At 37.4% G+C, this 25,641-nt stretch overlaps 1 protein-coding gene across 2 annotated transcripts in view; it reads left to right on the top strand.

The window, feature by feature from the left end:
* The window catches only part of LOC136864186 (splicing regulator SDE2), a 148,799-nt gene that overhangs the window by 10,961 nt on the left and 112,197 nt on the right, over positions 1–25,641 (top strand). Inside the window, exon 2 of one of the 2 annotated variants that reach the window (XM_067140844.2) lies at positions 12,792–12,890. The exons of the other annotated variant lie outside the window; for it this stretch is intronic. Within the exon in view, the coding sequence (XP_066996945.2) occupies positions 12,792–12,890 (99 nt within the window). The remainder of the gene's footprint in view (positions 1–12,791; positions 12,891–25,641) is intronic. 2 annotated transcript variants of the gene reach the window in all.

The following is a 25,641-nucleotide window of genomic DNA, read 5'->3' as shown; positions in this document are numbered from 1 at the left end:
GGTACAGATTTACAGCAAATGACACTCCATCCAAGCATCCCTGCTTATTCACCAATCGGAATTGCAGTCTGTACTCTGCTTGTCCTTTTGCAACGCAACCAGTTCGAATATGCTTGGGTAGCATTATTGGCTCTTCAATGTACCTTCAGTTCCCTGTATAGTTAGGACTCCTTGTAACATACCTCTATTGTTAGTACACCCATTAAGATAATCCTGGATTTGAAAAAAGGGTGACCGGGCGAGTTGGCCGTGTGATCAGGGACACGTGGCTGTGAGCTTGCATCCGGGAGTTAGTGGGTTCGAATCCCACTGTCGGCAGTCCTGAAGATGGTTTCCCCGGGTTTCCCATTTTCAAACCAGGCAAATGCTGGGGCTGTACCTTAAATAAGGCCACAGCCGCTTCCTTCCAACTCCTAGGCCTTTCCTATCCCATCGTCGCCATAAGACCTATCTGTGTCGGTGCGACGTAAAACAACTAGCAAAAAATTAGAAAATAGGGCGTAAGAAAAATAAATACAGACCCCCTCCATTTACCAGCTGATGTCCAGGTTCAGGTCTTTTCATGACATTTCATCTCACATGAGACGTGCTGTAATGTCTCTCTAGGAGGAGGAGTGGCACGTCACATCCTTTCCTCCAATAAGCTAGGTGTTAAAAGGGTCAACTAAACTATAGAACTTTTCAGGTCTTCGGGAAGCTTGAAAGCAAGCAGCCTGAATTTACCTGCATCACACACCTGACCATGGTACATACTCTCATGGACCTGGCTGATATACTCTGTAATCTAAAGCTACCCTACATCATGTCCCTCCTACTTTGAGCTGAGTAGCAGTTAGCAGATATCTGTTTTATAGGAGATAGTGGTTTATTTTATAGTTTTTTTTTTTACCTGAATTTTAATTGAAGATAAACCCAAGATCCTGCTAAGTGCCAAAAAGTTTTCCTGGAGTTATAGACAAAAAATGTGTTATAAGTGATTTTGTTTAGAATTTAAATCTAGAATTGTGTTATAATTAGAAGCAGCATTTGAATTAGCTTTTCTTGTTACATGAGCCACATTGAATTTTATATGAAAAATATAACACATTGAAATCACAAATTGTAGACATAGCTAAAAGTCCAGACAGTTTGATGCAAGAAACTGCTATGTGCCATAAACAGTTTCATTTTTAGCAATGGTAACTTACAGTAACATTAAATTTAGTCCACATGATCATGACACGAGTTCTCATAAAATGGTCTGTATTTTGTATCGTTGACAACAAGCCTGGTTTTTTCTCTTTGCTTGCTTGTCTTCAAGTTCTCTGTGTCATATTTCTAATGTGAGAAACCTTCACCCCTTGTTTTAAAAGTGTTAATAGGTTTCTATTTCACTGTAACTATACTTCACTTCCGCAACACCTGGATTCTCTTGCATGAAGTGTAGCATCGACAATTTTGATGTCTTCAAATTCTTTGTTGTTATAAAAGAATCAGCAGCAGTCTGAATAACTATGAACTTGTCCTTATTTGTTTCACTGACTTGAAATATGTTTACATATGCAGCAGATCTGACTATTTCATGGAGCTCTTCAGGCACAAATGCCTTGCTTAGCTTCTTCCTCTTCTCTATTAGGACAGAGTCCCTTTTGCAGGGCAAGAATCTGTGGCCAGACAACAAAAATTTCTGTTCAGTTACTTTGAACATTCCTAACGACACAAGATAATCAAAAAGGAAGATCATTCCATTTTTGTTCTGTGCTGTCCAGTTGTCACTCCATACTATCAGATGACTTCTCAGATTAATGCTGTTTAGCACATACAATAGAATAGACATTATTTTGTTGCCTCTGTGGCCTGCAGTAAGCTCATATCACGTGCACATATAAACTTTATTAAAACCTCATACATGGACACTAAAGTTATAGCAAGACAGCTGTCATTTGTAAAAGATACCAGAGAGCACAATGCAGGTACAAGCAAAACTTGCTTCAAGTATATACACACTACTCTTCTGTTGGAGCCAGGTATTTGAGATGCAAAAGATTCATCTTTGAGAAGTGTCATAGTCTTTGCAGACTTCCTGTGTACCGAGCTCGATAGCTGCAGTCGCTTAGGTGCGGCCAGTATCCAGTATTCGGGAGATAGTAGGTTCGAACCCCACTGTTGGCAGCCCTGAAGAAGGTTTTCCGTGGTTTCCCATTTTCACACCAGGCAAATGCTGGGGCTGTACCTTAAGGCCACGGCCGCATCCTTCCCACTCCCAGCCCTTCCCTGTCCCACCGTCACCGTAAGACCTATCTGTGTCGGTGCGACGTAAAGCAACTAGCAAAAAATTAAAAAAAATAAAAAACTTCCTGTGATGTTCCTCGAGCTTAGCTTTTGGTATTCTGGATTCCAAATCATTGTTACATTATTTTGCAGTTAAGTTGATCGCAAGTTTGGCAAGTGTCGGAACGGGGTGGCCTGAATGAAAGGTTAGCAAAATCTTTGAAAACTTTGGCATAATATCTATGACACATTGGTTGAAGGATTAGCATTAATGAAAGCTTTAAACAATCTGTGAATGTTCAGAACTGGACTAGGATATTCTTTATTAGATTTAGTGTGTGAGTAGTGACTTTTGGAGCATGATATGCTGTTTATGTTGTTTAATGCTCTGTCTGTCCTGATTGGAAAACTTCAGCAAACTTCTCTCCCTTCTCTTCAAATATGAATACTCCATTTGTTTTCCTTGAAGTGAGAGTTTGAATAGTGCTTCTAGATATAGCAAAAATATCAATAAAGGTCTGCCACCATACTTAAACACTATTCCAGTCGCCATCTGGAGCACTGTACATAATAGTTTATCATTGTCGACTGCCTTCTGGGTTTGCGTAAGTACCATGCCTTCGTGTCTGAATTGGTATACATACATTTTTTATTTATTTATTGGTGACAAAAGGTCCCATGAGCCTCTGGCTTGTGATAGGGACAATACAGTAATACTTTTTTAAGGCGACACAATAATTACATTTCATATACAATAGCTTTTTCTGTAAAGTGACAAGTACATTTTTGGATAACTAAGACATTGCCTTTTTCTTTTTCTTTTTCTTCTTCTTTTTTCTTTTTTTACATGGTAGGATCATAGTTTTTCAGAAGTATATTCAGATATTGCATGGCTGTAATATATTAAATATGGACAATATATATATTATTGTATTAAATAAAGCAAGTTACACAGATTATATTGAGATTTCTGTAAAAGGAGTAATATTCCTTCAGTTTTTTCTTAAAACATATAACCGATTTCGAGTTCTTTATAACAGGAGGCAACACATTGTATTCCCTAAACATTGATGATTCTATGCCTTTCACTCCATACTTTACTGAATTAGAGTGAGAGGGATATATCCTTAATGATCCTCTAGTTTCATATCCATGAATTTAACTAAAATGGGAGAAGTTAACAGTAGAATGGGTTAATTTCCTGTCTAGCTTATACATAAAGACTGCTGATGAAAATGCAATTTGTTTATGGAATGGCAGAATATTTGACTCTGAAAAAACTTCATGTGACGGTTTGAGGAAGGGGAATCCATACATGATTTTGATGGCTCTTTTTTTGTAGGATTTCCAAATTATTAATGTAATTTCCTACATCTTCCCCAAATAAAGCTTGTGTATGTTACATGTGGGTGGATCATTGCATAATATATACCCTTCAATTGTTGCTGAAAAAAATTACTGTATCTTAATCTGTACATTATTCCTATCAAGGGGGTAATTTTGCTGATTACATAATCAATAAGGCTTTTCCAGGAAAGTGTTGAGTCTAATATTATACCAAGATACTTAACTGAGTTGACTCGTTCTATTACTTAGTCCTTTAGGGTAACAGTGTTAGCCGCTGTGATCTTATGGGCTGTTTTATGACAGATTAAGTATTTTGTTTTAGTCACATTTATGATCATTTTTTGAGATAAAGCCCAGTACGATAACTTGTCCAAGTCACAATTTATATCTTCCATAATTTACGTTTCACATAGTCCTTTGTAAGTTATTAAGATATCATCGGCAAATACTTTACATTTCCCTTTAGTGTTAAAGATTGTATGTCATTAATATAAATCAAGAATAGAATAGGACCTAGTACTGAGCCCTGCGGTACTCCTGTTTTTGTTTGCTGCTTAGAACTTTTAGTATCGTTAATCATCACATATTGTATTCGGTTTGATAAATGATTTTGGAACCATTTGTGTGCTAAACCCCTAATTCCTGCTAATTTTAACTTGTTCAGAAGTATTTTATGGTCAACCAGGTCAAATGCTTTTTTAAGATCTATGAGAAGCCCTGCTGCTGATTTATTTTCATCTAAGGTCTTTTGAACATCTATTACTGTATCAAATACAGCATTATCAGCTCCTCTATTTGGGAGAAACCCATATTGATTATTGGAAAAGTAAGTAGTTTTACACAGAAAATTTACCAATCTAATTTTTACTACCATTTCTATGAGTTTCCCAATTGCAGATAATATACTAATTGGTCTGTAATTGGATGGATCTGTGTTATCTCCTGATTTAAAAATAGGTACAATTCTGGCACATTTGAGTAATTGGGGTATTTCTCCACTGAGAATTGAACGATTAATAATTTCCACAATATATGGCATTAAACTTTCAACACAGGTTTTTAACATGACATTGGTTATTTTATCTTCTGTTAAATTATTCTTAATTTTTAGAGAAGTGATAATTTTGAGCACTTCACATTCATCAGGTGGAGACATGAAAATACTATTAGTTTGAATTTCAGCTGTTGTGCTGCCATGAACTTGCTCATCTTCAGGAAGACCTTTTCTTATATTATCAGCTACGTTAACGTATAGTTCATTTAGATTATTGCATATGTCCTCTGTGTTTGTAATGCTGACATCATTTACCACCAGATGGCTGATTTCATGTTTATGTCCAAGCTTCCGATTTAACACTTCATTGACTACATACCATGTTTCTTTTTGGTTTTTGCAATTCTGTAATCTGTGTTCATAATACCTTTTTTGTAACTCTCTCTTCAATTTGGTTATTTTATTACTGATTCTTTTGTACTCTTCAATTACTTCTGCAGAGGGTTTTTTTACTTTAGTTTTTGAAAACAGTGAGTCTTTGATGTGAATCAGTGTTAGTAATTCTTGGGTAACCCAAGGTTTTAGGGGAATGTCTTTGGGGTTCTTTCTTTTTATTGAAATTGAGCTGGTTTCAATTCCTGTGCTAATATACTCAATAAATTTATTATAATAAATGTTTATATCCATTTCCTCACAGTTAAATTTATTTTGTAGGATATACTGATTTAATTTGTTGTAATTTACAAGTTGCTTACCACTATCTTTGACTATTGGTACTACTGGAACTGATTTTTCACTATAAATTTCACATACCAGTAGGTAGTGATCACTTAAGTTATTTGTTATATAGAATACATGACATTTTTTACTACTATTTGTGACAAGTATGTGATCAACTAATGTGGAGGTTGTTTTTGTTACTCTAGTTAGGTATTTGTTATTACATGTTATATAGCTGTAGGTTATTACTAAATTGTCATACAAAGTTCTGTTTCTGGAGATTGAAAGCAAGTCTATATTTGTATCTCCAAGTATTACTGAAGTATGCCCTAGCAAAAAAAAAAAATTCCATAGTCCCCCAGTATAGCGAACATCTTCTCCCTCGGTACCCTGTCGTATGGTTTCTCTAGATCTACGAAACATAAACACAACTGCCTATTCCTCTCGTAGCATTTTTCAATTACCTGGCGCATACTGAAAATCTGATCCTGACAGCCTCTCTGTGGTCTGAAACCACACTGGGTTTCATCCAACTTCCTCTCATCGACTGGTATAACTTCCATTAATCCCATTAAGTAGTTATTTTGAGCAGAATATTCACATGTGTAAAATGTGGTGAGCAGTGATTCCTGTGAGTTTCATTTGTACTGGTGCTTGCATGGCAGCTATAAAAATAGAGAAACAGAGATTGTATAATGTGTAGTTTTGAAGAAAAGTGTTGCATTAAAATTTTTATAAAACTGGAACGGGATATTTTACACTATGATCAAGTGTATTAAATTGCAATACCTTTAAAGCATGCATCTGCTTAATGTGTACGACACGAATACTATCTGAGGGTATTTTGAAAACTTAAAATTCAAGGACGTTCAATGCCTTTCCACTAATTGAGGGAATAATGCCAGAATCCATCGGCACAGCTATGACAACATAGTTCCAGGACCTCCTTGGGTAGTAGGTGTTTCGAGTGGGGAGAAATTAAAAGCTTTCCCCTTTTACTTTCCATCGCTTCACTCTCCTTCTCCTGCTGCGTCGACTTCATTAGTATCCCCTTATCCTATCTTGCACTTGTTTATGTGACATACTAATTTAACTTGCCTGTTATAAATTCCTGGTGATAGATCGTTTTGAACCAGCAATCCATTAGCTTCTCCACTCGGCTAACAACTTACTTGACAGTACGAGATTTAAGTCATATATATATATATATATATAGACAGTTAGAACATATCAGTAAGACAGATGCCATTGCAAAGTAAATCATATTTGCTAGAAAAGATGACTCTGTTGTCTTTCTCTGAATTGTTTCCAACATAATTTCCAAAAGGAAGAAGTTACACGAAACCGAAATCACGAGCTTCATTACCACATGATGTTCCTCTTACAAACGGAGGCTCTCTATCCACCTTCCTTTCAGTCATTCAGAACAGTACAGACTGTTAATTTCTCTCCATAATGGCTGAACTTGTAGTAGTAAGCAAATATCAAAATGTACATTAATTCCACGTTCCTTGTATTCCAAACTCTTGACATGCTAATGAAATTCTTATACGATGCCCATTTAATTAAAGAAACTGTCAAGCGCCATGAGCATGAGCCAATCATGACGTTGGAGGACACCACAGAAACTGGTGACGGCATACAATGGGCATGCAACAAAGGAACAAGGTAATCACGGTGCAAGACGTCAAAAATAATCCGCCACAACTACTGGTTTTCCAGGAGCAATTTAACCACATGTTGCTCCCGTGCTAAATTGTCATGACATGCATTCGGTTGACATAATCTTGGAATACGGCTTCTTCAAAACCACTACCACAGACTGAATAAATATTTAAATGTAACAAAAACTTTTCAGTCTGTTCAACACACTGCAATTTCAATATAAGTTATAACATAAGTATACCTGTAAAAATACACACTATTATACAAAGAATGACATGTTTTGTTCTACAAGAACATCCTCAGATTCTATCAAATCCCTTAAAACATGCTTACATATGTACAATATTGCTTACATTGCATAAACTTGTCAATGATAGAGAGTTTAGTGATAACATGAACCCGTATTGACAAAAATAAATTTACAGGTATTAATATAATGAAAAACTTCTGTACTTATCTAGACTGCCAATGCTAAGTCTGTTGTCACAAACACTATTTCAGGACTGCGGTCAGGGGGTAGCAAATGGAAAGTTTTGGGTATAGCACACTGCTCGCGGAGAGGGGAGGGGAATCATGGGAGGAGGCATGTGGAGCATTGTGGATCCCTCGTATTGGATGATAAAATCTAGAATACTATACCGTGAAGAGGGGAGGGAGAGGGCGGAGCAAGTGGAGCGCAGTGGAACTTTCAACACTGGAGAGGGGAGAGAAGGTTATTAATCTACTTCATGTTATAATGTACTTTTATGTAATATGGATGAATTTTAGATAAATAAAGTTAGGAATTGAAATAGACAATATCTATTAGATGTTATGATGATAAACGCTAATTTAATGAGCAAGTGTTGTCGAGATGTTGTGAGTAGAGCGAAGAGAGATGGAATTTTTCAACTGTGTATGGTCATTTAGATTGGCTACATTAGCATTTTTTTGTGATGTAAATTTCAATTGCTTCCTTAATATTCAAACCTTTACTTTTATTTTCGATGTGTAAAATTTTTTGATCTGTGTTGTCTGTGAAATGGTGTGAACAGTCTTATATGTGCTCCCTGAAGGCTGAATGCAGATTATGTCTGATCGCGTTTTAGTGTTCTTTGTATCTTGTGTGGAAATTATGTTTCATTTGACCTATATACACTGAGCTGCATGAGAAATGCAACACCCTATCAATGATGTGCAATTATTGTGTAATTATCTTTAATCAAAGTGAAGCACTTAACCAATTTTTTAAAGATGGGGTATGTTATTGGCATTGCTTTGTGAGCAAACAATGAAGTTTTGATTGTTTATTTCACTAGCCTCAATTGTTTTTTCCCGTAGAACCTGGAAAATACATCGCTGGATGTGACCCAATAATGTTTTGCTGCTCTTGTAGTGGTTATTGTTGTAAACTTACTTGTTCCCCTTTCAATCACACGTGTTTGTGGGATCTTTCTGTGATTTTCTTGGTCAGCTTTCTGGAGTAAACATGCCATTAAGCCCTGAACAAGTTGCAAAAGCTGTTGCTTTGGTAGAAGATGATCGCAGCATGCCATTACGTTGCAGAAGTGTTGACGACTACACCTTCCACAGTTTCCAGAACCGTACGTGCGTACGGGGAAACTGGAGGCTTTACAAGGAGACCAGGTTCAGGCCCAAGGAGAGCAACTTCAAGTTCTCTGCAACTGTCACACCACCGCCGTTGAAGCACGAAATCGACTCCAAATTCGAGGGTCAATGTTATTGAGGAATGTATGAGTTTTCCGGGGATTTTTCGTTGATACGGACCACTATCTGATCTGTAGTGAATTAAGTATCTCTAGGCCTAGGGTAGAGAAAGTGAAATCTGTCTGCAAACGAATAAGGGTAGAAAATCTCCAGAATGAGGAAATTAAGACAGAAGTACATGGATATGATTAGTGAGAAGTTTCGAACAGTAGACAGTAAGCAGGTTCAGGATATAGAAATTGAATGGGTGACATACAGGGATGCTGTAGTAGAAACAGCAAGGGAATGCCTAGGAACAACTGTGTGTAAAGATGGGAAAAGGCGAACATCTTGGTGGAATGATGAAGTGAGAGCTGCCTGTAAACGTAAAAAGAAGGCTTATCAGAAATGGCTCCAAACAAGGGCCGTTGCAGACAGGGATTGGTACGTAGATGAAAGAAACAGAGCAAAACAAATAGTTGTTGAATCCAAAAAGAAGTCATGGGAAGATTTTGGTAATAACCTGGAAAGGCTAGGTCAAGCAGCAGGGAAACCTTTCTGGACAGTAATAAAGAATCTTAGGAAGGGAGGGAAAAAGGAAATGAACAGTGTTTTGAGTAATTCAGGTGAACTCATAATAGATCCCAGGGAATCACTGGAGAGGTGGAGGGAATATTTTGAACATCTTCTCAGTGTAAAAGGAAATCATCATAGTGGTGTTGCAAATAGCCAAGCTCATGGGGAGGAGGAAAATGATGTTGGTGAAATTATGCTTGAGGAAGTGGAAAGGATAGTAAATAAACTCCATTGTCATAAGGCAGCAGGAATAGATGAAATTAGACCTGAAATGGTGAAGTATAGTGGGAAGGCAGGGATGAAATGGCTTCATAGAGTAGTAAAATTAGCGTGGACTGTTGGTAAGGTACCTTCAGATTGGACAAAAGCAGTAATTGCACCTATCTATAAGCAAGGGAACAGGAAGGATTGCAACAATTATCGAGGTATCTCACTGATTAGTATACCAGGCAAAGTATTCACTGGCATCTTGGAAGGGAGGGTGCGATCAGTCGTTGAGAGGAAGTTGGATGAAAACCAGTGTGGTTTCAGACCACGGAGGGGCTGTCAGGATCAGATTTTCAGTATGCGCCAGGTAATTGAAAAATGCTACAAGAGGAATAGGCAGTTGTGTTTATGTTTCGTAGATCTAGAGAAAGCGTATGACAGGGTACCGAGGGAAAAGATGTTCGCCATACTGGGGGACTATGGATAAAGGCAGATTGTTAAAATCAATCAAAGGCATTTATGTTGACAATTGGGCTTCAATGAGAATTGATGGTAGAATGAGTTCTTGATTCAGGGTACTTACAGGAGTTAGACAAGGCTGTAATCTTTCACCTTTGCTGTTCGTGGTTTACATGGATCATCTGCTGAAGGGTATAAAATGGCAAGGAGGGATTCAGTTAGGTGGAAATGTAGTAAGCAGTTTGGCCTATGCTGACGACTTGGTCTTAATGGCAGACTGTGCCGAAAGTCTGCAGTCTAATATCTTGGAACTTGAAAATAGGTGCAATGAGTATGGTATGAAAATTAGCCTCTCGAAGACTAAATTGATGTCAGTAGGTAAGAAATTCAACAGAATTGAATGTCATATTGGTGATACAAAGCTAGAACAGGTCGATAATTTCAAGTATTTAGGTTGTGTGTTCTCCCAGGATGGTAATATAGTAAGTGAGATTGAATCAAGATGTCGTAAAGCTAATGCAGTGAGCTCGCAGTTGCGATCAACAGTATTCTGTAAGAAGGAAGTCTGCTCCCAGACAAAACTATCTTTACATCGGTCTGTTTCCAGACCAACTTTGCTTTACGGGAGCGAAAGCAGGGTGGACTCAGGATATCTTATTCATAAGTTAGAAGTAACAGACATGAAAGTAGCAAGAATGATTGTTGGTAGGAACAGGTGGGAACAATGGCAGGAGGGTACTCGGAATGAGGAGATAAAGGCTAATTTAGGAATGAACTCGAAGGATGAAGCTGTACGCATAAACCGGCTTCGGTGGTGGGGTCATGTGAGGCGAATGGAGGAGGATAGGTTACCTAGGAGAATAATGGACTCTGCTATGGAGGGTAAGAGACGTAGAGGGAGACCAAGACGACGATGTTTAGACTCTGTTTCTAACGATTTAAGGATAAGAGGTATAGAACTAAATGAGGCCACAACACTAGTTGCAAATCGAGGATTGTGGCGACGTTTAGTAAATTCTCAGAGGCTTGTAGACTGAATGCTGAAAGGCATAACAGTCTATAATGATAATGTATGTATGTATGTATGTGTCATAAATGAGAATGATTGGACACATTTTCTTGTAACCATTTTTATCTCTTCTTAGTTTAAGATTTTAAATTTAATGGTCAATTCGCATTGTAACTGACCTTTTTTCACGTAGACCATGGTGCTATATATGTGACGAAATCCAAGAATTAAAAATCTTCCTGTTTTTGATTTCTAAAAGTTGGCAGTATGCATTCATATGTATAGAGGTTTTTGTACTAAATGAGGGAAGAAACACAAAATTCATGCATTATTCTAATAATTGGCACACGTCTATATGTCTAGGAAGTAGGAGGGATGAAAACACTTGAATTCTATGAAGCCAACTAGGAGTGTATGGATGGTTAGAGGTATTTAAGAAATTTAAACCAATTAATGAGTTAATTGTTTAAAGGAATTAAGGGAAAATAAGTAAGAGCATATATTCTATATTAGAGGTTTCCACATCTTGAGAAATACGTGTGGTTAGAAAGGGGAGAGTCCTACACATCCTGTATACTCAGCAGAGTAAACAGGACAGAGATCAGGCCAGTAGTAACCAGCCATGACGTATTGGAAAAAAACTGTCTTCTCGCATACGGATTGGCTGTCCCTTGGTATGACAGAAGTTTCCATGTGAAGAAAACATGGAGATAATTCTAGAACAGGGCATGGCAGATGAGAGGGTTATTTAAGCCCAAGACACGTAGCCAGTGGGGGTGTTCTGCTAGATTTATCCGAGTAGTTGTAAGACGAATCCCTATCAGTCTGAGGAGGGATTGCGTAGCTCCAATAATAATAATAATAATAATAATAATCATCATCATCATCATAATCAAGCATATTGGAGTAGGGACTTGGAACGCATTACACAGATGAATGGACACCATCACTGACTGCACTTCATACTACTGTTGTAAATAGCTGTTGTACATAGCTGTACATAAGTCATCATTATAATAAATCAGCGTAGAGAGGAATTGCCTTCATAAATCTCCACATGTAGTCAACTCTTCCTGACCTTAGCTCTCCACTCAGAAGAAATTGTAAACTAATCCTGAGTTCCTACCTTTGTTATAATTTGTTTTAATGCAATAAAGTGGGATTTTTGTAATGTGATGTCACACTCTTGCAGTTCAGATGCTGGGTAAAATGAATGGTCCTCTGGATTGGGCCACAATATATGCAATTACGTAGAATTTATGTGAGTGTTCTTTTCTATCGGTAAACATTAATATGATAAAACTTTTATTTCATGTGTATTATTTTATTACCATTTTATTACAATTACATGTAATTTTATCAAGTATTTTAATCCTGTATATTGGAATAAGGTATTGGTCAGCCCCCTGTCTTTGTCATATACATGTCCATCTTTGTCAGTTAGTAGTTCTAATTGTCTTTTTACACTATAATTTGTGGTTGATAGTCTTGTATGCCTAACCCCTTTTTTATTATTGGCTGATGGCATTGATGCTTAGGTCCCCAAAACGGCCATCAGCAGCAGCATTCATAACATTTGGTTATATGAGTTAAGGTTTTGTGTAAATTTTGAGTGTGGTAATATAAATAAAAAAAAGTACACAGGACTATTGACCACATTGTCGCAAACCCTGCAAACTATATTTTAGTGGTGTCCTTATGTTATTTTATGTATGAAATAATTCAGAATGTCATTCTTTATTAGAAATAAGGTTGGTACCTATTTTTCTAAACTTTTTCCTTCTATTCTGCTCTTTGTTTCTTCTTTCATTTGTATTTAAGTCGAATGTCTAACCTTGTATTGTTTTTTTTTTTTTTTCCCCTCATAATAAAATGAAGTGGCGCTTCCATTCCTGGTTGTTCCCGGATGTGAAAAGTGATCCATCAGCGAAAAATCGAATGTTTGTTAGTGGCGTTGTGCGCTCTCATAGACATGAGGTATGACAAATTATTTTCTATCTTATTTTAATATTAATTATGAGGTAAATTATTAGGATGCGTTCACACTATCAACAGAGTTAAGCCGGGCTGGGCCGACCCAGCCCATGCAAATAGCTCATGCCAACACATTTAGATAGCACTGTTTACACTGCCTGCTGTACCGAGCAGAAGAGAGCCAATCTGAATTGAGCGGTTATCCAAAGCTCATATAAGTTTGTTTTCCTCATCAGTGCTTGAAATACCACTGAGTTTTGGTTCATCTATAGAAGACATGGATATGTACACAGAAATGCTCATTGACTTAGTACCTGGCTTTTTTGGGATCAGAAGAACAAGCATTATCATAATTACATTACTTTTTAAAAAATGTAAGAATTTTCCATGGAATGCAATTCACCAAGTACACTCTAATAAAGGTTTATATCATGCGGTTTTCAACAGACTGGCAGCATTTGCTCAAGGAAACATCATGAGTCCACTTCTTCTTCTTCTTTTTCAGGATCAGTCTTAAAGCGAAAACTTTCCAGTTGATATTAAATATGATTCTTGAAGATTTCATTTCAACAACATACACTTTGAAATTAACTGCACAGCTGGTTTTCTCCTTGCAGTGTGAGCACTTTCCCATGTGACTAATCTCTGCTCCTCTAGGCTTGCCCCCCACCGGCAAACTCGCACTGCCACCAGTGTGAACGCAACCTAAGTTTTACCTTATGTGACCTGAATTCAGTTCAAATACAGTAATGAAACTGGGAGTAAGATTAAGACTAAGCTTATGTTTTTCCATTGTTACTAATTTTTGTATAGCATTATTCATGAGGCTTGTCATAGATTTTGGTTTCCTCCTACAATATAAGCTATATATTTTTTACAGAGTTCAATTGTCACTTGAAGCCATAGGGGTTATGACAGATTATAAGGTGGCACCGGCACTTGGAATATTTTAAAGGAAGTCTTTCAACTAAGTTATCTCATCAAAGTGAAAAATTCAAGTGTGTTCTGCAGTTGTATGCATAATTTGTTTGCAAACAATACTCTCATTTCCAAAAAATATTGTGCAAATAAAAAAATTTGCAAGAGTATAACAAAGGTTGCCACACAGTATCATCATGGGCTGATGTGTCCCATTAATATCTAATGCCGATTACTTGCATGGAAATGCCACCAGGGGGGCATATCCCTCCCTCGTTCATAGATGTATGACACTGTATAAGGCCTTAGTAGCAGTGTGAGCCACTGAACAAGGTTGAGTGAACACACAGTATACCCTGACAGCACATTCGAGGAGCCTTTGACCAGCTCGGTGAGTTTAAGAGGGTGCATCGTTGGAATGAGAGAGGCAGGTTGGAAAATGAGTCCGAGGATAGGGCCAATTCTTTTTGGAAGATGGGTTAGTGATGGTAAAGTTATAAGCATACCAGGTGATGGATCCTGAGGGAAGAAAACCAATTGTTGCTCCAACATTTTAAATTTAACAACAAAATTGATTAACGAATGTATAAATATTTAATATAGTTAACAAATCCAGAAACCAGGTACCGGTATTGGATTGCAAGTCTTTCCTGGGAGCAGATGTGGACTCTGACCACAATTTGCAAGTCATGAAATGCCATCAGAAGTTGAAGAAAGGAATACAAGGAGATGTGATCTAGACAAGTTGAAGGAAAAGCGTGTGAGGGATAGTTTCAAGGAACATGTTGCACAAGGGCTAAATGAAAAGGCTGAAGGAAACACAATAGAGGAAGAATGGACAGTTGTGAAGAATGAGGTCGTTAGGCCTCTCGAAGAAAGGCTAGGAAGAAAGGAAGGATCAGGTAAGAATCAATGGATATTTCAGGAGATACTAGACCTGATTGACGAACAACTGAAGTACAAAAATGCAAGAATTGAGGAAGGCAGAAAAGAATACAGACTATTAAAGAATGAGGTGGATAGGAAGCGCAGGACAGCTAAGGCAGAATGGCTGAAAGAAAAGTACAAGGATGTTGAAGGTTGTATGGTCCTGGGAAAGGTAGATTATGCATACAGAAAAATAACGGAAACCTTTGGAGGAAAGAAAATTAGGTACTTTAATATTAAGAGTTCCGATGCAAAAACACTTCCAGGGAAAGAAAAGGCAGAAAGATGGCATGAAAATATATCCAACAATTGTATCAAGGTAGATAATAAAAGTTCTGGAACAAGAGAAGGCTGTTGATGCTGATAAAATGGGAGACCCAGTTTTGAGGTCTGAATTTGACAGAGATTTGAGAGACCGAAGTAGGAACAAGGCATCGGGAATTGATGATGTACCCATACCCCCCGAATTACTGATTGCCTAAGGAGAAACCAGCATGGCAAGGTTATTCCATTTAGTACGTTAGATGTACGATCCAGGAGAAGTGCCATCCGATTTTAGATGCAGTGTTATACCTATTCCCAAGAAAGCTGATGCTGACAAGTGTGAAAACTACCGCACCAATACTTTAGTATCTCATGCCTGCAAAACTTTAACACACGTTATTTACAGAAGAATTGAAAGATAAGTTGAAACTTAGTTGGGAGAAGATCAATTTGGCTTCAGAAGAAATGTAGGAACATGTGTAGAACAATCCTGACTTTGTCTGATCTTAAGAGGACTGAATTAAGGACTAGCCAACATGTGGCGTTCGTAGAACTGGAAGGGGCATTTGCTAATATTGATGGATCAAGCTATTTGAAATTCTGAAGTTGATCAGGATCAGATACTGAGAAAGAAGATTTATGTACAGTCTGTACAAAAATCAATGCTGTGATAAGAATCTAGGGCTTTCGAAAAGAAGCAGCAATCCAGAAAGGAGCAAGGCTGTAGTTTGTCCCCCTTCTTTTAATATTTACATAGAACAGGCAGTGAAGGAAATCAAAGAGGAATTTGGAAAGTGAGTCACAATCCAAGGAGAGGAAATCAAAACCCTGAGATTTGCTAGTGGTATTATTTTATGAGAGTCTGCAGAAAACCTAAAGAAATTGCTGAACGGTATAAACAAGAGTCTTGAGGAAGGTGTACAAGATGAATATAAAGAAGTCCGAAACAAAAGTAATGGAGTGTAAATGAACGAAGTCAGCTGATGTAGGAAATATTAGATCAGGAATAAAATCTTAAAAGGAAGTAGATGAAAAGTGTTGTATGGGTAGTAAAATAACAAACAATGGCAGAAATAAGGACATAAATGCAGACTAGCACAGGCAAGGAAAACCTTTCTTAAGAAAGTAAATTTGCTCACGTTAAACATTGATATAGGAATTAGATGTTTTTGAAGAGCGTGGCATGGTATGGAAGTGAAACATTTTTGATAACTAGCTCTGGAAGAATGAGAATAGAAACTTTTGAAATGTATTGTTACAGAATTATGCTGAAGGTGAGATGGGTAGATCGAATCACGAATGAAGAGATAACTAATCAAATTTTTAGAGGAGATTAATTAAGCTAAATTTGACGAGAAGGAGAGAGAATTACAGGATACATTTTAAAACACCCAGGACTTGTTCAGTTCGTTTTTGAGGGAAGTGTAGGCAGTAAGAATTATAGGGATTGATCAAGGTATGAATATGACAAACAGATTAGAGCAGATATAGGATGTAGTAGTTATGTAGAAATGTAAAGATCAGCATGGGATAGGGTGGTATGTAGAGCTGCATCAAACCAGTCTAGGAACTGATGATTCTAACAACAACAACAAATTGAAAGTAGACTTTAAGAAAGAGTGGAAGAGCAGTTATGTAATGCAAAGGGCAGGTTGATTGATGGAAAAAATCTTCAAAAATAAATTCAGAAAATGTTAGTTCACAAAAAAAAGGCAGATTTACAAAAACTTAAAAGTAAGAAAAATGCAGGAAAACTCGCTAAACCTTAAATTTTTCTTGAAGGGTGTCTTAAATGATAGCCTTTATAGATGGCAAAATTGTGTATACAAAATTTGACACTGTTGATGCCACTATATTGGCTTGGAAGATTTCAAAAGAGCAGTTCATGTATATAGGATTTGTTGAAACTAGTTAATCCAATCCTTCTTGTTGGGTTCAATCCTGGCTCAGTCCGGTGGTATTTGAAGGTGCTCAAATTCGTCAGCCTCGTGTTGGTAGATTTACTGGCATGTAAAAGAACTCCTGCGGGACTAAATTCCAGCACCTCGGCGTCTCCGAAAACCATAAAAGGGTAGTTAGAGGGACGTAAAATGAATAACACTATTATTATTAACTTCTTGTTGTGGAAGACTTTCATAATGAATCAATATAAGTACCGATGAGATGTAAAACTCCAAAACTTTGGAAAGCGCCTGTTAGCTTGAACGGAGAAAGGCATACCGGCTTCTGGTTGAACTTTGATAAGGTTAAAAACGATCAGTAAAATAGCCGCTCCAGGCAGACTAGTAAAACTGTAGATAGATGACGTAGCCATCCTTAAGAGTTTAAGTATCGTGGCTTTATATTTCCACAATCCATTTCCAAGGCGAATTACGGATAGAGAGACTTGGCATCAAGGTCATGTGATGTATGGTGTAAGCAGCTGGCCTGCAGTGGTAATACAGGGCGCTGTGGCGAGGAGCAGCTTTAAAGAGAATAGACGTGCGGTGATGAAGAGAAGTGTGGCGTTTTACACAGAGGCTTTGGTGCTTTGTCTTATATAGCAGGACCAGTAGGCGTGGCTAGGTCAATAAAACTAGCATTATGAAGATTAGACAACACTTACAGTAAAACAATAATCAACAAAAATGTTGTAATAGGCTATGAGGAATGTAATAACGAAGCAGTGGTTACAGAAAACTTGAAGATTAATGGGGAAGACATTAACAGGGGAGGATAGATTGATGTCATGTGAAACGTCACAGCACATGCAATGAGCAGCCAGTAAGATTCAAACCACGGAAGGTACTAGAATACAAACAATTGTAAGATAGGACAGGTTGTATGTGAACAACCGGGGATGAGCACGTATGAAAGACAAAGTTTTAACTCGATGAATAAACATTAAAGTGCAAAATAAAGCTACCAGTAAAAAACGTCAACAAGAAAAAAGGTGCTCTCACATTTAAATACATTAACAACTTATGTGTATGGGAAACCAGTTAGGCTCGAATAACATCTAACATAGTAATTTTCGCTAAAATTTGAACGTACTAAGTGGGCTAATTTAGGGTTTGAGGGGCAAAGGACGCACCATAGATATAGGCTGAATAACTGGTCCACTACTTGTGTTGACCTCTACGACTCGTACTCTGTCACATCCAAGAAAAGACTGAACAACTCTACGAGGTTTTCAGACGAATGGAGGATGTGGATCACTAAGGAGAACCAAGGTGTGGCAATCTACCATTTTACCTTAGATTGAAGCTTGCCAAAATACTCCAGCGTCCGCCGATGCCGAAACTTATTACGTGCAGCCTCAACCTTCTTCCAAAATATAGGACGGGAGAAATTTTGTGTTCGCCCAAGCAAAGGCGGAGTGGAGGCCAAAGATCCCCCTATCTGAAAATGAGCAGGAGACAAGGGTAGAAAATTGAGGGTCAGAAGACTAAGGAGTGAGAGCCTAGAATTAACAGTTCCCTCAATTTGAATTAATAAAGAATTAAATTCTTTATAAGAAAATGTAACTGATGTAATTTTTTTAAGTGCCTCTTAGTTAACTTAACACGAGGTTCCTAACTACTGCAGTGATGAGGGGCATAAAGAGATATGAAATTCCACTTGAAATTATTGCAATATGAAAAATGTTTAATAGCTTCCCCAGCTTTAGGAGAAGTTACAACCTTCTCAGTTCTTCAGAAGCACTACAAAAAGTTTAGTGGCTAGGTTAATGTTCCTTCAGCTTTTTCACTTAGCCCTTGTGCAACATGTTCCTTGAAACTATCCCTCACACTCTTTTCATTCAACATTGCCAGAACAAATGTCTGAAGGAACACCTCTTCTAGAAGAAAATCTAGCAAAGGCTGCAACAAAATAGGAAGTAGAAGTGTTTGTCACTAACTCTAAGTAAATGGCTCCAGTAACTATGCACACAAAAGGAATCATATAATTATAAGCCTTGCCCAAAGACTCGTGTTTGGAGTGCGAATCGTTGACCAAATAAGTAATGGTACCTACATAGTGAATACTGGTAAAGGCGAAGAGGCGCTGAGGTTCAGACCTAAGTGCACGTAGATTTCCTGTATGGACTCTGTTCTTGAACTAATACATTTAACAGAGTTAGTCATGTATTCCATTAATAACCCAATACTGTTCTTGTATCAAATAAAGCAAAGTACAAACACCTGCATAAATATTCTGATAATGAAACTTGACGATTAATCAGTGCACTCACGTGATGCTCAGAAGGAAGAATGATGATATGTTCCTTTTCTTTCAGAAGATTAGTAGAAGAAAGTCTACATTTAAAATGGGAGACAATGAAAATGCTTTTGGGTAAGGGAGTTCCCTAATTCAAAGACTTCAGTTCATCAGAAAAGGCTTCTTGTTGAGTTAGGCACAACACCTTAATTCACCAGATTTAATTCAACACTGGTCAAATGAACACTAGGAATAAGTGGTTGATCAGTAGCAAAATATTTCCAGTGCAGAATGTAAGCAATTACCCATTTAAGTTTAAAAAAGGGTAGACAAATTATGTAGTAAAGGGTAAGACACAATAGTCACATGAGCAATATCCGTCGTATTGTAAACCTTAGGTGGGTCAGATACTTCACTAGAAGGAAAATAAGGCCACTGAGAGTAGGTTTGTACCAGTAGTAAAGGACCATGCCGATACAAAGAAAGATGAATGAACAGGTTAAAAGAACAACCTCTAGACATGTCTTCATTGCAGAATAGACAATTGTTCTTGAAGTTTAGAAACACAGTTGGCCACAAATGTTTGCCAATGAACAAGAAGGCTAAGCATGTTAAGACAATAGTAAAATTGGTCCAGAAAAATACATTCTCAATTTTAAGTTTCAAATTTTGCTTTAATTTAACTGCCAACACTACTTCTAGAATGGCTGCACAAAGCTCAAGCCTGGGCTGAAACGCAGTCTTCAAAGGAAGTTTGAATGGTAAACACCAGCACCACAGATGTAAGATAGGCACAACATCCATATGCCTTCTCTGAACTTTCTGAAAACAGATGAAGTTCCAAATTTTCAAAGCATGATGCCTACAGTAAGATTCTAGGAATAGAAATAGATGAAAATGCAGAGAGTGTGTCTCTTAAGATATCCACTTTCTCAAGAAATTAAGGGGAACTGGTTTGTCCCAGTCTATTTCCAGGGACCAAAGTTCCTGCATGAAGAGTTTTAGCACTAATTACAATGGGAGCTAAATACTGCAAAGGATCAATGATTTTAGCAGTTTCCAACAAAATTTGTTTCTTGATGGAAGGATAATCAGTGCCTAATCTTGGCTTATGAATAAAGGAATCGTATTTAGGGCACCAGTGTAATCCCAGTGCCTTCATGGAAGTTTCATCCTTAAAATGATCTAACATGTCAATTTGATTTTATATTGGAGAGTGAGTTAGAAATTCAGTAGTAGAGATGCCAGCCACTACAGAATTTTTTTGTAGTTTCTATGGATTTCTCACTAGTTCTACGGCAGTGTGGAAGTGGTACTGATTAATGCAGATTTTACAAATTTGATGGGTTAAAACTTCACTATAAGCCTAACCCATTTTATCATGTCCAAATCTGAAGTAAGGTACCATGATTTTTAAGAGGCAAATGTGTTTATTCTGAAAGCCAATGTCCATTCAATCCAACCGTATATGTTTATAAGAAATGCGGGACATTTTTCATCTTCGTGACCGTACAGATGCAATGCCATTGGCTGAAGGAAACTGTCACTTCAAGAATGCGATACGGCTTGTATACCAATTCTGCAACAATAAACAGCCCTGAACGATTAAAACAGTGAAATAAGCAATGATAATACAATACAGAATTGAGAAGGAAGAAGTAATTGGCCCTTTTGGATATGGAACAAGAAACAGCAAGGGAGATAAGTTCCTTGATTTTTATGAGAGAAACTGAATGATTATAGGATTAGAAAGGAGAATATTAGAAACATCACTAGATATGGTTGGTGTAAAAGGACAAAAATAGTTATTGATTATTTTTTGGTTGAGAAAACATTGTAAACGGTTAAAATGGATAGAACCGCTCTACCAGGTGAGGCATTTGATGGAGACCACAGAGTAGTGGTAGCATAATTGAAAGTAGGTGAAATTGTGTGAGTAAAAGAAAATAAAAGTATAGGAAATTAAAAGATAAAGGAACTCAGGAGAAATTTCCTGAGAAATTTAAACAATACATCCCTATATCAGAAATGTAAAGTGTAGAAGAAGAGTAGAACAAATTTAAAAACACATTTGTAAGCTGATCAGAGATTTGTGGCAGAACATCGGTGATGGTGAAGGAAAAGGAGACAGCTTGGTGGAATGGAAAGGTTAAGGAGGTTAAACAAAAGAAGAAAGCATGGCAAGAATGGAATGGAGATAGGAAAGGAGGAAGAAGATTGTCAGGAAATTAAAAGTAAGAGTAAAAATGTGGTAAATGATAAAATGTTGGGAGAGCTTCACACAAGAGTTGGAAGAGGATATAAATGGTGGAAAAGGGATGCATGAAATGAAAAAAAAGAGAAGAAAAAAATATCTACACAAAACAAGTGAAGGGAGTGGAAATGTAATAAGACAGAGGAGATAAAGAATAGGAGGAAAGATAACTTTGATAAACTCCTGAATGTGAGAAATGATGTAGAAGGGAATGTAGTGGTAAATGAGGATGATCCAGAAATGGAGTGTGGTACTGCAGTGGCAGAGGTGGAAGTGGCTGTTAAACAAATTAAAACTGGAAAAGCAGCAGGGATGGATGAAATGTGTGGCAGTGATAAAGGTAGCAGGACCTGTTAATCTACATTGGTTGTTTAGGCTGCTAAGGTGTGTACAGAGAAAAAAGCAAGTACCTAATAATTGGTGAACAATGTCATAATACCAGTATTTAAGAAAGTTGACAGGAATGTATGTGACAATTATCGAGGATATAGACTTGTCACAAGTAGCCAAAATATTGGAGAGAATAATAGAAAGGAGGATAAGAGGAAGGGTGGAAAGAAATTTAGAAGATGAGCGGAATGACTTTCGACAGGACAGTTCAATGGTAAACCCTATATTTACCATGAGATTTCTGATGGAAAAACAGTTGAAAATGGAAATGATATGATGATGTATTCCTTAATTTAGTAAAAGCAAATGATAAGTGTTATCAGAGAAAATATGTGGGAACCCTGAAAATAAAAGAATATGGAAAGCAAACAAGGGAATTCGTGAAAGCAGTGTATAAAAATTGTTCCAGCTGTTTTCAGACTCCATTGAGCAAGAACGGATTCATTTAGAAACAAATCTGGACTAAGACAGGGAAATCTATTGTCTCCACTTATATTTATAATGGTAATTGATGAAATTCTAAAGGAACGAAAGGCAAAATATGGAGGGGATATGGAAATATTGTTGGTAGATGATATAGTAATCCGGGAAGTCAATAATATAGAAGTGCAAACCCAGCTAGAGGCCTTAAAAGAAACTATTGAAAAATATGGTTTGAAAATCAGTGTGGATAAGTGCAACACATCGGTGATAAGAGGAGAAAGAGAAGGAAAAGGAATCATTAGTATCGGGACAAAACCTTGAGGTTGTTAATTTGGGAAATGAAATAATGCAACATGCAAGGTCGGGCTAAGGAGATCAGAAGCGTACAAGTGGTAAAGTAAGGAACTTGGAGTGGAAAAGAGAATTTCCAATAAAATGTAAAGAGGTAATGTACAAGATGTTGTATACCCCTATATTAACATATGCATCAGAGACTTGGACATTGACAGCAAGGGAAGAGAGTAAAATTCAGGCCAGTGAGATTAAGTTCTTGATTAGTATGGTGGGGAAGACAAGGAGAGACAGAATAAGAAATGTTTTTGCTATTTGTTTTACGTCGCACCGACACAGATTAGGTTTCATGGCGACGATGGGACAGGAAAGGGCTAGGACTGGAAAGGAAGCAGCCGTGCCCTTAATTAAGGTACAGCCCCGGCATTTGCCTAGTGTGCAAATGGGAAACCACGGAAAACCATCTTCAGGGCTGCCGACAGTGGGGTTCAAACCCACTATCTCCCGAATACTGGATACTGGCCGCACTTAAGCGACTGCAGCTATCGAGCTCGGTAATAAGAAATGTTGAGGTCAGAAAAGAAATAGTAGAAAAACTGAATAAGGTGGAAAAGAACAAAGTGAGATGGTTTGGACATCTTATGAGGAGAAAAGGATACCAAAATAAATGTTGGAAGCTAAGATAGAGGGAAGGAGGGCAAGATGGATGGACTTTGTCAAGAACAGCATAAGAAAAATAAGGACGAATGGAATACAATTACTAAAGAGGATTGGTGGAAGGAGAAGAAACAGTGGAGAAGTACCATCAAAACCTGACTTGGCAAGTTGAACAAGGGGAAATGAAAATGATTAATCCAGTACTAGCAATAACATTTCAAATGTGCGTACCTAGTGCAGAAGATGATACAGTTCACCGGCTGCTTCGAAAAAAATTGTCAGTTCTCATCTTAATAGAAAATATGCTCTTAAAAAGAAATTCCACCACATCGACATGCTGCTGTAGGTAGCTGAATCATTTATGAGGAGCATTATTCGAAGTTCTTTTTTTAAATTTTCCATTTTCCCTACGAATATGCAAAACTTAAGTTTCGTACAGTACATCGCGTAAGAGACTTACTAATTAAAGATGATTCATGAAAAATAATGTGAGATGGCGATATTTGTTTACAACTTTCGACCTTGAGTGTATCATAGAGATTGGCAACAGGCCAGGAGTTTTTTTTATCCAAAACATGAGCTCGTCCTAGGTATGCGAGAGCTTCACAATTCACTGTAAAAAAATGCCAGAAATGTTATGCAATACTGCTGTGCCGGTACTTTCGAACTCGGTTACCTTTAAGTCGGGAGCCGGCCAGTCTTGTCAGTGGATATGGAAAATTAATAATCCTGTTCCAATAGTGAGCTATGCGAAGGGAATTCTGCAAGGTCATTAAATGGGACTGGAAAACAAGGAACAGGTGAAAGCAAAACTAATCAAAAATATTTATATTTTACAAAATGTTTGAAATAGTTCTAGTTCAGTTTGTTCCCAAATTGCAGACTCTCTGACATATAAGTGCATTCTTCATGTTCACTGCCTGCAGTATTTTTCCATATTAACATACAAAAGTATTTTCCACTTCGTCCCTCAGAAGACATGCCAAATCCTGATGTAAGACAGGTCCGAAGGAAGCCAAGGGCAACATTTTGAAGGCACGTTTACTTTTCTGTGCTCTCGATTTAAGACCCTTTGAAATTGTGGAAGGTAAAGGCTTTAATAATCTGGTAAATGAGCTGGTCAGACTGAGAGCCATATACAGAGTTGTAGCTGCTGAAGACATATTGCCATAAAAAAGAACAGTTTTGCGTAAAATGCACAACTTCGCCAACCAAGTCAAGGGTGAATTTTCACCTCGAGAGGAGGAGGCTATTCCTAACCAACAGTGCAATGTTATGAGAGATATGTGGACTGATAAATACTGACAGTATATTTATCTTGTAGTTACATCCCACCACATAGATGTAAATTGGGCCTTTCAAGATAGTGTGCTTTTCATGGAAGACAGAGCTAAAACTGGGTTAAATATCAGAGAACAATTAGAAACTAACAAGGCAGGGCACAATATTGATAAGAATGTACTAGAGAATTATAACCTTTGTCTCCGACAAGAGGGTGAATATTAAATCAGCACTCTCCAATTACTGAGGGCTAGTCTGTTCTGCCCACTGCATCAATACCATTTTAAAGCACATATTTGAAACAAGGAAAGAAAGAGATCAACTAGATTATGGGAGCCTTAGAGAGATGTCTTTGACTATAGAAGCATCCAACAACACTGTGACTTATTTGAAAAGAAAAAAAGTGGTTTCATAACAAAACTAATATCAGCTGTCTGTCAACATACAGAGACCAGGTGGAATAGTCGTGTTAAAATGCTGGAGTCCTATAATGATCACTACGACGTTATAGAAATGTTTCTAGCCAGCAAAAACAAAAGGGTCCATAAAGGAAGACTTCAACGAAGGCCATGCTCAACAGGTCATTTGTTTTGAGACCTTTTAAAGAAGTGACAGAGGCTGGAAATAGAATATTCCTACTCATCATTTGGTTCTCCTTTGTCAACAGAAACGGTTGAAGCATTCGGAGGAAACAGAAGGTGATTTCCAGGTAGGTCTCTGCTTAAACTGAAAGGTTCTGATATATCTATAAAAATTAGTTAAGACTTACAGCTGTTAACTCCAGTATGTGATGTTTCAGGCTGTGAGGACACTGAAAAGAAGAGCGTGTCATTTCATACCCCTTAAGCTGGAGGTAACAATGAACCACAAAACTGCAGCATTTCTATGGCCACCTTTCCGTCATTTAAATATGTTGTCATCTGAGGAGAAAGAGGTTTATTTTAATGTCAGAAAATATATTTCAGAAGGTAAAACTTTTAAATCATGTAGTTTAAATAATATCTAAAAGAACAGTAAATCTATAGCCATATTGACCCTGACTTTGACGAGTGGCTTCCGGCTCCTGTAGGACATGAAATAAATTCCATTTTTGATCTGTATTAACAGTTATGTTATATAAGTTTAAAAAACTGTATATTGGTTCCACCTAGTCAGTACGTAGACAGGCTC

The sequence above is a fragment of the Anabrus simplex genome, chromosome 2 (assembly GCF_040414725.1).
Source record: "Anabrus simplex isolate iqAnaSimp1 chromosome 2, ASM4041472v1, whole genome shotgun sequence".
Taxonomy (NCBI): Eukaryota; Metazoa; Arthropoda; class Insecta; order Orthoptera; family Tettigoniidae; genus Anabrus; species Anabrus simplex.
This window is presented reverse-complemented; position numbering and strand designations above follow the sequence as displayed.